The sequence below is a fragment of the Hypanus sabinus genome, chromosome 25 (genome assembly GCF_030144855.1).
Source record: "Hypanus sabinus isolate sHypSab1 chromosome 25, sHypSab1.hap1, whole genome shotgun sequence".
Classification (NCBI taxonomy): domain Eukaryota; kingdom Metazoa; phylum Chordata; class Chondrichthyes; order Myliobatiformes; family Dasyatidae; genus Hypanus; species Hypanus sabinus.
Window position 1 is genome coordinate 41047085 of NC_082730.1, and position 12968 is coordinate 41060052.

The 12968-nt window shown below is 39.5% G+C and overlaps 1 protein-coding gene across 2 annotated transcripts in view; it reads left to right on the top strand.

Moving 5' to 3' along the window:
- Nucleotides 1-12968, top strand: part of LOC132381196 (neuron navigator 1-like) — a 752075-nt gene that overhangs the window by 505920 nt on the left and 233187 nt on the right. For both annotated transcript variants that reach the window (XM_059950487.1, XM_059950488.1), the window contains one exon: nucleotides 11619-12053. In XM_059950487.1, the coding sequence (XP_059806470.1) occupies nucleotides 11619-12053 (435 nt within the window). The remainder of the gene's footprint in view (nucleotides 1-11618; nucleotides 12054-12968) is intronic.

A 12968-nucleotide genomic window follows, 5' to 3' on the forward strand; every position in this document is an offset into this window, starting at 1 on the left:
ATACTAATTGACAGATAGTCCTTCACTGGAAATGCTTTGCAGCACTTTCTCATAAAACTTGCCTGCTGAATTGGCCGCAGTTTTAGACCAGCCACCGGGACAGCAACTGCATTCATTTAAATTAAAGGAATCAGTGGCAAGTGAACTTTGTATTAGAGAATTTACATTTTGTTAATATCTATTCAGTTAAATATTTTACTCGTTAAGATCGTTCTTGTTTTACTCTTTAATAATTGAAGTAGTGCACTAGTGATGCAGTGTCCAGTTGTTCAGAAATGCGTATGATTGTGTAGATGGCCAAAAGTTGGAGTTCCAGAGAGCGGCTGGGTCTGGGGTCTGTCCTGTATACAACCAGCCCTCAGGTAGAGGATCAGAACACCAGAGTGTAGCTGGAGCCATGGTCCTGAGTGCTTGTATATTTCCTATTTCTCCTCCTCACCGAGCTTACTGGACAATTTATTGCACCCCCGTATAATATGTTAAAAAACTGAAACGTGCATGTGTTTCCATATTGTTAAAATTAACGTTCAATACCTCAGAAAGTCTGCTCATCCAACGCTGCTAAAATTAGAAGGATGTAGAATTACTGAAGCTTTATTGAAGGGAGGAGGTCCTGTAATGAGATTTTAGGGAGCTAGGGGGCAAGCTGAAAAGCAGGGCCTGCGGGGTAGTAATCTCTGGATTGCTGCCTGTGTTACATGCCAGTGAGGGTAGGAATAGAGTGATTTGGCAGATGAATGTGTGGCTGAGGAACTGGTGCAGGAGGTAGGGTTTCAGATTTCTAGATCTCTCCCGGGGAAGTTATGACCTGTACGAAAGGGACGGATTACACCAGAACCTCGGAGGAACCAGTGCTTTGCCCAGAGGTTCACTAGAACTGTTGGGAGGGTTTGAACTAATTTGACAGGGGGTGGGAAACTGAGTGGTAAGGCTGAGAATGGAGGAGTTCTATACAAGTAGAGGCAGTGTGTAATGAGTGTTATAGACAGGCAAATGATGGGGCAAAATTGCTTTCAGTGGGATGAGTTGCAGTGTGGCAGGGGGACATATCAAAAAGAGTGAAAAATACAAGGCAAAAGGTGTTATAATTGAATGCACACAGAATACAGAATAAGGTAGGTGGCCTTGTAGAGCAGTTACAGATTGGCAGTTATGACATTGTGGGCATCACTGAGTTGTGGCTGAAAGAATATCAATAGCTCAAAGCTTAGCATCCAAGGATACACATTTTATCGAAAGGACAGGCAGGTAGGTAGAGGTAAAAAAATTGCAGTCAAATACTTAGAAAGAGATGACATAAGATCAGAAGATGTAGAGTGTCCTTGTAAGTAGAGTTGAGAAACTGCAAGGGTAAAAAAGATCCTGATGAGAGTTATATAGAGACCTCAGAACATTAGCTAGGATGTGGTCTACAAATTACACCTGGAGGTAGAATATATATGTTAAAATGGCAATGTTACAATAGCCATGAGGAATTTCAATATGCAGGTAGATTGCGAAAATCACTTTGGTGCTGATTTTGGACACCACGAGAGAGAATTTGTAGAATTCCAGTGAGATGGCTTTTTAGAACAAATTGTGGTTGAGCCCATTGGGGGATTAGCTACAGTATTCTGAATTGGGTGTTGTGTGATGAACCAGATTTGACTAGCAAGCTTAAAGTAAAGGAACCCTTAGGAGGTAGTGATCATAATACAGTTGAATTCAGCCTGCAGTTTGAGAAGGAGAAGCTAAAGTCAGATGTATCAGTATTATAGTGGAGAAAGGGGATTACAGAGGCATGAGTGAGGAGTTGCAAAAGTTGATTGGAAGGGGACATTAGCAGGGATGATGGCAGAGCAGCAGTAGCTGTGGTTTTTGAGAGCAATTTGGAAGGTGCAGGATATATCCATAGCAATGAAGAATAAATATTCTAAAGGGAGTATGAGGCAACTGTAGCTGACAAAGGAACTCAAAACCAACATAGAAACAAGAGAGGGAATATAATATAGCAAAAGTTGGTGGGAAGTTAGAAGATTGGGGAACTTTTAAAAACCAACAGAAGGCACACAAAAGGCTATAATGAGGGCAAAGATGAAATATGAAGGTAAGGTAGCCAATAATGTCAAAGAGGATACCAAAGGTATTTTCAGATATGCAAAGAGTAAAAGAAAGGTGAGAGTAAATATCAGACCACTGGAACATCATGTTGGAGAGATAATAATGGGGGACAAAGAAATGGTCGATGAGCTGATTAAGTATTTTGCTCCATCTTCATCGTGGAAGATGCTAGCAGTATACCAGAAGTTTGAGAGTGTCATGGGGCAGAAGTCAGTGTAGTTGCTATTACTAGAGAGAAGATGCTTGGGAAGATGCTTAAAGTATGTCTGTCTGGGAAGCTGATAGGTCTGAAGGTGGATAAGCACCTGAACCATTTGGACTACACACCAGGGTTCTGAAAGAGGTTGTGGAGGCATTTACAATGATGTATCAAGAATCAATAAATTCTAGCATGCTTCTGTATGACTGGAAAATTACAAAAGTCACTCCACTCTTCAAGAAGTGAAGAAGGCAGAAGAAAGGAAATTATAGTGCAGTTAGCCTGACTTCAGTGGTTGGAGTCAATTGTCAAGAATTGAGGTTTCAGCGCATTTGGTGGTACGTGATAAAATAGGCAAAAGTCAGCATAGTTTCCCTGAGGAAAATCTTGCCTGACAAATCTTTTGGAATTCTTTGAGGAATAATCGAACAGGATAGACAAGAAAATTGGAGGATGTTGGATAATTTGATTTTCAGAAGGTCTTTGACAAGGTGCACCACTTGAAGCTGATTAGCAAATTAAGAGATGATATTGCAAGAAAGATACTAGCAGGGATAGAGTATTGGCTGATTGGCAGGAGGCAAAGAGTGGGAATAAAGGGAGGCTTTTGTGATTAGCTGATTAGTGGTATTCTGCACTAGTCAGACATCAGTGTTGGATCTGTCTGTTTTTTTTACATTGTATGTCAGTGATGTGGATAAGGGAATTGATGGCTTTGTGGCCATTTTTGTGGACTATATGAAGATAGGTGGAGGAGCAGCTAGTGTTGAGGAAGCAGGGAGTCTGCAGAAGGACTTACACAGACTGGAAGAAAGGGCAAAGTAGTGGCAGATGAAATACAATGCTGGGAAGTGTGTGGTCATGCACTTTGGTAGAAGAAAGTGTAGTCTTATGTCCTAAACCAGAAGAAAATTCAAAACTCTGAAGTGCATAGGGACTTGGGAGTCCTCATGTAAGATTCCCTAAAGGCTACCATACTTGGTGGTGAGGAAGGCAAATGCAATGTTAACATTCATTTTGAGTGGACTGGAATATAAAAACAAGAATGCCATGCTGAGGCTTTACAAAGCACTGACGAGGCCTCACTTGGAGTTTTATGAGCAGTTTTGGGTCCCATATCTGAGAAAGGATGTGCTGACATTGGAGAGGTTTCAAAGGTTCCTGAAAATAATTCAGAGAATAAAAAGCTTAACATAAGAGGAGCATTTGATGGCTCTAGTACTCACTGGAATTTAGAAGAATGAGGGGGGATCTCATTGAAAGCTATCAAATGTTGAAAGGCCTTGATAGACTGCATTGTAGAGGATCTTTCCTATAGTGCGGGTGTCTATGATCAGAGGGCACAACTTCAGAATAGAGGGATGTCCATTTAGACCGGAGATAAGGAGGAATTTCCTCAGCTAGAGTGTGGTGAATCTGTGGAATTCATTGCCAAAGGCAGCTGTGGAGGCCAGGTCATTGTGTGTATTTAAGGCTGAGTTGATCGATTCTTGATTAGTCAGGGCATGAAAGGTTATGAGGAGAAGACAGAAGAAGAATAGGGTTGAGAAGGAAATTGATCAACCTTGAGCAGACTTAATTGTCAAAATGGCATACTCCGGTCCTGTGTATTATGGTCTTATTGTAATAGATTTCAAATGACTGTGAAGTGCAGAGACATTTAATGACACTTGTAGATTTTGGCAGGTTTAACTGCTCAAATGGCAAATCGAGAATGCAAGGCTTTGTTGAACGATTTTGTTTGCCACTGGATGCCATGGAGATGTTTGTGTCCTCTGTTGATGACCAAGTTGCCACTGGCAACAGCTTCTAGTCACTTATTGTTCCTAATTTTTAAATCTGCCCTGCCCGACAAAGTGTATTCTTATTTCTCAGTCTTAGATATTTGTTATCCATGGTAATTTAGAAATTCTCCACTTCCTCATCTCATTTTGATTTTGATCAGATTTTGGCACGCAGTGCCTAGAATTAGACAGATGCTGCACCAGTATTTTGAACTCTGCTTTCGAGCTATAGATTAGTACAGTACAAAAGGAGCTCTTTGCCCCATCACATCCACATTGGCCTTCTACACTAATCCCATTTACAGCCATATCCTTTCATGCCTAGCCCATTTTAGTGTCTGCCTCAAAAAAAAACATTCTTAACATCCTAATACCTTCAAGAATTTGTGTATGTACATTTTAGGTCTATGAATGAGGAACAATTCTGAACAGCCTCTTTCTAGTCTGAAAAAATCACTGATGTTTTCTGTTCAACACACACAAAATGCTGGAGGAACTCAGCAGGCCAGGCAGCATCTGTGGAAAAAAAATTACAGTCGACATTTTGGGCTGAGACCCTTTGGCAGGACTGTTTCCTCTTTTCTGTTTCCTGTTACTTCACCAATTTTACTTTGAATGAGCTACCAGTCATTTAATCCCATAGATTTAATGTTGGAGACTTTTTTTTTAACCAATACCTCATCAAATACATTTCGAAATTTCATTGCAGAACAGTAACTCTGCCTTCTCTATTGGTCTGGCGATTACTTCAGAATGAACATAATCATTTGCAGTTGTAAATGAATCATTTCCACAAGTGCATTTTAGATTAACTTTCAATGAAGGATACACATGTTATGAGTGTGAAAATTGAGAAGATTGCATTTTATGATGTCAGGTAATTTTATTAAATTAACCTCTATTCAAGTAAATCCAGCCTAACTGTAGAATTATAATTTTGAAGGGAAAAAAGGGGGTTAAAAAGGATAAACTTGGCTTTAAAGAAAAATTCTAATTTAGATGATCCTATAGTGCATTGGTATGACCACCAATTCACATTGATTCCAAAGTGAATTCTAAATGTATGAATGTATCCCTTTCTTGGGTTCTATATCAGTCATTGAGGCTCATGCATCTTATTTGTCCCCTTGCAGTCTTTTTAGGATATCTGTCCTTCGCCACTCAGTTACTTCACCTAAGCTCTAATTTCATTATAATCCAATCTATTCATGACAAAACTCTTTGAGCTGTCCTTTTTGCAGATAGGAACAAATACTTCATCAAGAAAATGTATTCCTGCCCTTCATCCATTTACTCAATACAAATAAAGTGTTGGAAGTGTGTATGACACTCTCCCTCCACATGAATGTTGGGACCTTTCCTCTCCTCCATCAGATCAGATCCTGATAGATCTCTCTGCTGCTTCATCCTCAACTTTGGGAGACCACCGTCAATGCAGATCGGTAATGACATCTCCTTCTCGCTGACGATCAACACCAGCACACCTCAAGAAATCATGCTTAGCCCACTGGTCTGTTCTCTGTACATGTATGACTGCGCAGCTAAGCAGAGCTCAAATGCCATCTCCAAAATTCCCAATGACACCACTTCATTGGTAGAATGTCAGATGGCAACGAGGAGGTGAAGAGGAATGAGTAACGTGAGCTGATTGAATGGAGTCACAATAACATCCTTACAGTGTCAGCAGGAACTTGATTGTGGTCTTCAGGAAGGGGAAGTCAGAAGAACATACGCCACTCCTCATCGATGTGTCAGTGGTGGAAAGGGTGGGTTCCTGAGCCTCTTCAGTGTCCTGGATGATCTGTCCTGTGCCCAACGCATTGATACAATCATAAGGATGGCACACCAGTGACTCTGCTTTGTTTGGAATTTGAGAAGGTTCAAATGTCACCAGTTTTTTTTTTGTAGATGTATGATTGAGAGCATTTGACTTACTGGTTCACACCCTGGTATTAAGACTCCAAAGCACAGGGTCGCAAGAAGTTGTGCCAGCTCCGTCGCAGGCAGACTCCTCTGCACCATCGAAGACATCTTCAAAAACCTCAAAGTAGAAATCCATTGGAAAGGAGGTGCAGGAGCCTGTAGACCCACACACTGCAGCTCAAAAACAGAATCTTTCCCTCTATTGTCAGATTTCTGAAAGGTCCATGAATACCTTGTTAGTCTGTTTTGCACTATTTATTATTTTATTTTATGTCTTTGTACTGCTGCCACAAAAGAACAAATTTCACATTGTTTACATAAGTTTGTGATAATATTCTGCACTTCCTCACAAACACCAAGTAGGTGGTATTGGGACACTTGGCAATGGTCAAGCTGTTGAATGTTTAGAGTTGGTGGTATCAGACTCTGTTTCATTGGATGGTATTCATTGCCTGGAATTTGTGCAGCACCAGCATTTTTAACAATCATCTTATGTCTGAATGGTGTCCAGACTTTCCTACACATGAACACAGAGATGAGCAAGTGCAAGTGGAGTTGGATATTCTGCAGTCCTTAATGAACTAAGCACATTTTTGACATGATGATGGAACATCATTGATGATAATGGTTCGGCTTAGAATCTAGAATCAGAATCAGGTTTAATATCACCAGCATAAGTCATGACGTTTGTTGTTATGTGGCTGCAGTACACTGCAATACATAATAATAAAAACTGTGCATTAGAGTAAGTGTGTGTGTAAACAATAATAAGAAAAATAGTAGTGAGATTGTGTTCATGGGTTCAATGTCCATTCAGTAATCTGATACCAGAGGGGAAGAAGCTGTTTCTGTATCGTTGAGTGTGTGCCTTCAGGCCCCTGTATCTCCTCCCTGAGAGTAGCAATGAAAAGAGGGGATGTGCTCAGTGATGGTTTTCCTTAATGATGGATGCCACCTTTTTGAGGCATTGTGCCTTGAAGATGTCCTGGATGCGGTGGTGGCTAGTGCTTATGATGGAGCTTACTGAGATCAGCGTATCTCAATCCTGTGCATTAACCTTCATGCACTAAATGTTGATGCAGCCCATTAGAAAGCTCTCCACGGTACATCTGTAGAAATCTGCAAGTATTTTTGATGACATACCTCTTCAAATTACGAAAGAAACTTAGCCATTATCATGCCTTCTTTATAGCTGTATTGATATGTTGGGCCTAGGCTAGATTCTTAGAGATATATGACATGTAGGACCATGAAATTGCTCACTCTCTCCACATCTGATCCTACTATGAGGACTAGTGTGTGATCCCTTAACTTACCCTTTCTGAAGTCTACAATCAACTCTTTACTGACATTGAGTACAAGGTTGTTGCTGTGACACCACTCAACAATCTGATATACCTCGATCCTGTATGCCTTCTGGTCACCATCTGAAGTTCTGCCAGCTACGGCTGTGCCATCAGCAGATTTATAGATGGCATTTGAGCTGTGCCTAGCTAAAAAGTCATTGGTGTTGAGAGAGAGGAGCAGGGGGCTAAGCACAGATCTTTGAGGTGCGTTAGTGTTGTTTGTCAATGAGGTGGAGAAGTTATTTCTGATCCACACAGACTGTGATCTTCCAGTGAGCAAGTCGAGGATCCAGTTACAGAGGGAGGTGCAAAGGCCCAGGTTTTCTCGATTAGACCTGTAGGAATGATTGTATTAAACATTGTGCTGTGGTCAATAAACAGCAGCCTGACAGAAGTATTAGTACTCCCCAGATGATCCAATGCCGTATGAAAAGCCAATGAGATCACATCCGCTGTACACCTATTATGCTGAAAGGCAAATTGCAGTGTGTCCAGGCCCATGCTATGACGTGAGTTGATTCTAGCCATAACAAACCTCTCAAAGCACTTCATCTCTGTAGATGTGATGGTTCGTTATCATGCTGAGGAACCCTTGTATGAATGTATTGGGGCCGGCATGATTGCCAACTAACTTTCTATAGAGTTTGACTTCAGCCAGTGAAAAGTTCCTTATTGATTCCCGTTGACTTTGATATTCCTTGCTGTCACGGTCAATCAAATTTTGCCGTGATATCAAAGGCAGGCACCTTCACATTACCTGTTGAATTTTCAGCTTCTTGACTATACTTGTGACAGGGCTCAAGGTCTGGAGGTCTGGAGCAGAATGTTCCTCACAGATTGCAAATTGTGTTAGACCATTTTTTATTAAATATTCATTCCCTCGGTCTTCATTCCAGCTGGACTAACATGCAAAGTGGGGAACGGATGCCCATGTGTTGACAAGAATGTTTGAAGAAAACTAACATTAGGCATACTTACATCCATTTGATGCATTATTCTGTTCTCATCATCAGTCAATTTTTTTGTTATCATTGTTATTATTCAATTAATGTGGGATCAATTATAAATATATTTGGCTAAGAATGGATAAATAAATATGCAAGACAAAAATGTTCAGAATTGCATTTTTTAAAACAGGCATATGCTTCACATATCCTTGCAGACTAAACACACTCAGTGGCCTTCCCACAGTTCAGAATCATCTAGGTTCTGTCAAAACCAGTATGATTTGTTTTTTTTTCCCTCATTATATCAGGATGGTCTGCTGTGCCAGTAGATCAGGCAGTTGTCATTTGAATTGCACGGTTTGTTCTGAACAGAACCAAGGCAAATCACCATAGCAGTGACTTCAAATTACATGCCATCCATGAACTGCAGCAATTCTCAACAGATGTCCATCTGAGCACAGAATGATTAAAATAATTTAATATTATTTATACAGTCTTTCTAAGGTTTGTTTAAAACTGGCTGCTGTAAAATACTTAATGTGGACTAATCGATTTTTATTAGTCAAGAGAGACTGACCTACTAACGGGCAAAAAGTTACAAGCAACTTTACATGCAATGCTGAATTTATAACCCTTATTAATTCTGAGGTTGTGATTGTTTGTTTCATTCTTTCTTTGTCTCCCTCCTTCTCTAAAAGCCTTCACTCCTTGCTTATATCTTTTGGTCATAGTTTGTAAGTTTCTACTGTGACAGGCATCAGGGTACATCACAGTTGTTTTTGCTCAACATGCTGTTCCAACGTGGGTCAAAAGAACCCTGCTGGATTAATCCCACAATAACTCAGAGCTCTGAACCCAATTCTAACCTGCTTTCGGATGGAGAATTCTTTGTTAATTTGTGCTCTGGCTAAGTCTGTATGAATGAAGTTTTGTATCAGAACAGCCTAGTAACACTTTGCTGGTTAAGTTTGCCATTACTTAAAGCTAATTGGAATTATAGAAGTTATCTGACTGAGCTAGATAACTTCAATTTCCGTTGGTCAAGGAGGTTCTGTATTGGTTGGTTTAGGAAGGTTAACCACCTCCTTGATCTGAGACCTTGAAGTTAAAAATATTCTATTGAGCAAAATGTGTGAGTAGACTGGGATACAATCATTTGAATTGCAAGGTTTGTTCTGAAAAGAATAAAGGCAAATAACCTTTGCAGGGATTTTCAATTGACTGTATATCATCCATGAACTTTGTGTCTTATGAATTGACACCAGATTTGCATATGCAATGGCTTATTTCTCTCCATATTCTCCCACCCCAACATGTGAAGATCATAGAGAGGGAGTCATGGGGAGAGGATCAAGGGGAGGGAGTTTCGGAATCATATGGCATGGGACAAATGAAGAAAGAATCACCAATGGCATAACAGATTGGTGAGGAGGAGGAGGAGGAGGAGATTGGAAGATTTGCGAGGTTGGGGAGTAGACTGGAAGAGATTAAGAAACTGTTTCTGGAGGGAGTTGGAGAGGAGATCAGAGAGGCAATTGAGGCATCGAGATGATCGTTGGAAAAGGGTGGGAAGAGGTCTCAGGCACTGGAGAGGTCCTACAGGAGGAATGGCAGGAGGCAATAAATCTGTCAGTAAAGATGAATTAAGGACTTGAAGAAATATGAGAAAAATGATGCATCATCAGTTTCTTAACAGCAACCCAGGCAAGAAGGCTGAGCAAAGACCATTTTATGTCTCAGAGGCTTGCAGTAATCCTGCATTACATCTGGCTGACCAAAAGCACATGCATGTGATACAATTTCCAAGATGTGTGTCTGTCAACATCACAACATGGATACAGCAGCTTCAATTCATATGAACTTCGTACATAGAGCATTGAGTTTGAATAGATGGAAACTTACTGCATACTGACACAGAACATGATTATTTAGCTGAAATTCTATCAAATTCACAAGATGTTGTGTTCTGTAGTATACTGGCTATTATTTCCCCTGAAGTGTGATTTATAGTTCTTAAACATGATATATGTCAGTTTTAGTTAGGTTCCAATAGTGGCTTATATTAAATTGAAAACAAATCATCTCAGGATGTGGGTATTTTGATGTTATGTTTCCTCCTAACATTAAAGAGGTTATTGGTAAGTGTTGATAGCTTGCAGAGGCCATTTGATATCTGATTACTTAATACATTGTTATCATACAATCTGATGTAAAAATAAAGACAAACTTTATTTGTTACATATACATTGAATCATACAGTGAAATGTGTTATTTGTGTCATATCAAATTAGCACGGATTGATCTCTCGGGATCAATAAAGTATGTATGTCTGTCTGTGCTGCGGCAACCCACAAATGTCACCACACTCTTGGCGCCAACATAGCATGCCAACAACTTACTTACCCTAACTACACATCTTTGGAATGTGGGAGGAAACCTGAGCACCCAGAGGAAATACGAGTGGTCATGGGGAGAATTCCTTACAGGCACAGATTGGAATCGAACCCTGATCTTACAGCTAGCGCAAAGCCATAATGGTCTGAGACTGTCAAATGGAAATAGCTTAGCCTCTGTCATGAGTTTTACAGCTTTTATATTGTGGCTTTGATATTACAATATACTCAGGACAGTACACATAAAATGCTGAGATACTCACTGGGTCAGGCAGCATCTATGGAGATAAAATGTCCGGATGAAGGGTCTTGGTACGAAACGTCAACTTTTTATTCCTCCCCATGAATGCTGCCTGACCTGCTGAATATCCCAGCATTTTGTGTGTGTTACTCTGGATTTCCAGCATTGGCAGAATTTCTTGTATTTATGACATGCACACATATACAACTGTTTTTTTTAGAAAATAAATGCAATGTTTATATTCATTTACAAAAGCCAATGTGTACAATGTATGTGAGTACGTGTGTAATAGATTAGCTGAGTTAATGGGGTACTATTTGGGAAAAATTGTTGTATCTTTGTTTCAAAACTCAGTAGGAAAACTACCTTATCTTTAATATTTTGTCCTGAACCATGAAGATAGATTTTTTCTCATCAATAAGAATAACTCAGAAACTCATGGAATGCCTTTTCAAGATGATAATCCACTCAAGCTAACAAGCAACTAGGGTACTAGGCCTAGTTTTGTATTTGTTTACATGTTTTTTGAAGTGCCAGATATTTCTATCTGATTATTGATTATTTTCTATCATTCAAATAAAGTGTCCTGCTTTATTTTACATTTCCTTGGATTTAGTTGTGATTCCCTCCCCCCAAATATTCCATTGGTAAAATAGTTACTTGTTTTTTGTTTCTTTTATTCCAGGATGATAAGCTCAAAAGGAATCAGCAAGCCACCTACAATGGCCAACATCGACAAAATCAACTCCAACAGCTTGGACTCTGCCACCTCAGGTCATGCATCTGCTAGTAGCAGCATTGCCAATGAGCCTCTAACAAAACTCCCCGATGTGCAGACAAGTACAATCAGCTTAGCTCCATGTTTAACCCCAAGCCCTGCCCCCGTCCTTAATGTAAATTCCAGTACTTTTAGTCAAGGGCTTGGTCTAGGTAGCAATTTCCCAAACAATAAGGAAACCCTAATGTACCCTAAGCTAAGTAGCCTCCACACCAGCATGGAATCTCTGGATCTTCCTTTGAGTGTTCCAAGTTCATTCTCCAGTAGTGGCATGCTTTCAAGAGAAGACGATCATAGCACACTCACATGGACTGGAGGTTCTAGATTCTCACAGATGGAAAGGTAAATGACTCATTTATTATCACTTTTATGTGATGGGATTGGAGGTGAAAAAGGTGCAAGATTTTGGATGAATGATGTTAATTGAAGTTCCTCTTTAACAGATTTAGCTTCACCTCATGCAGCACAAAATCATTTTTGCTGGCAATTAATAATCATCTATGATATAATGTTGCCTCCTCTATATTATGACAATGTTTGTGGAGTAGTTAGGTCAGGTATTTGAGAAGTTTTGTAATTATATGCACATTTGTCGATAATTTATAACCTCTGATTTCTCCAGTTGATTCTGAACATTGCTAATGAAGTGAAAATATATTTAAATAATTTAATTAATTGATCTTTGTTCTCAATTACAGTGTCTACATTCTTTATATCATCTGTACTCAATGGATCCCAGATTCCTAAATCACCTGATGGCAATAGTGTCTGATTTGTTAAGTGTCAGCAGCACAAGCTGCTTTGGTTGCTACTTATAGCTTGAGATAAAGTTTGAGAACCATTTATAATTTTTTGCAATCCAAACAACACCACTTTATTATTATCTTACCTGAAGTGTCTTTATTGCACAGGAAAGTTATTTACAGAACTAAGAACTAATTAGATTGATGAGAGCAAACTATACAAATCTGTGAAAAGGCTTCTTGTGTAATGGCAACTACTCATATATTTATGGCTCATTAACAAAGGGATGTCTTATTCTTGAAAAAGGATTCAATAATAGGTTTGTGTTATTTGTTTACTGTGATGCCTTTTAAATAAAATCATACTGTGTATTCAGTGGAAAATTCAACTGAAGACAAACTGGTTTTGGGAATTAAAGATCGAGAACAAAACAACTAATAACAGGCATAACATCTCTTGTTCATTACATATAATGTAGCTAATTGGAAATGGTGAACTCAAGTTAAAAGTATA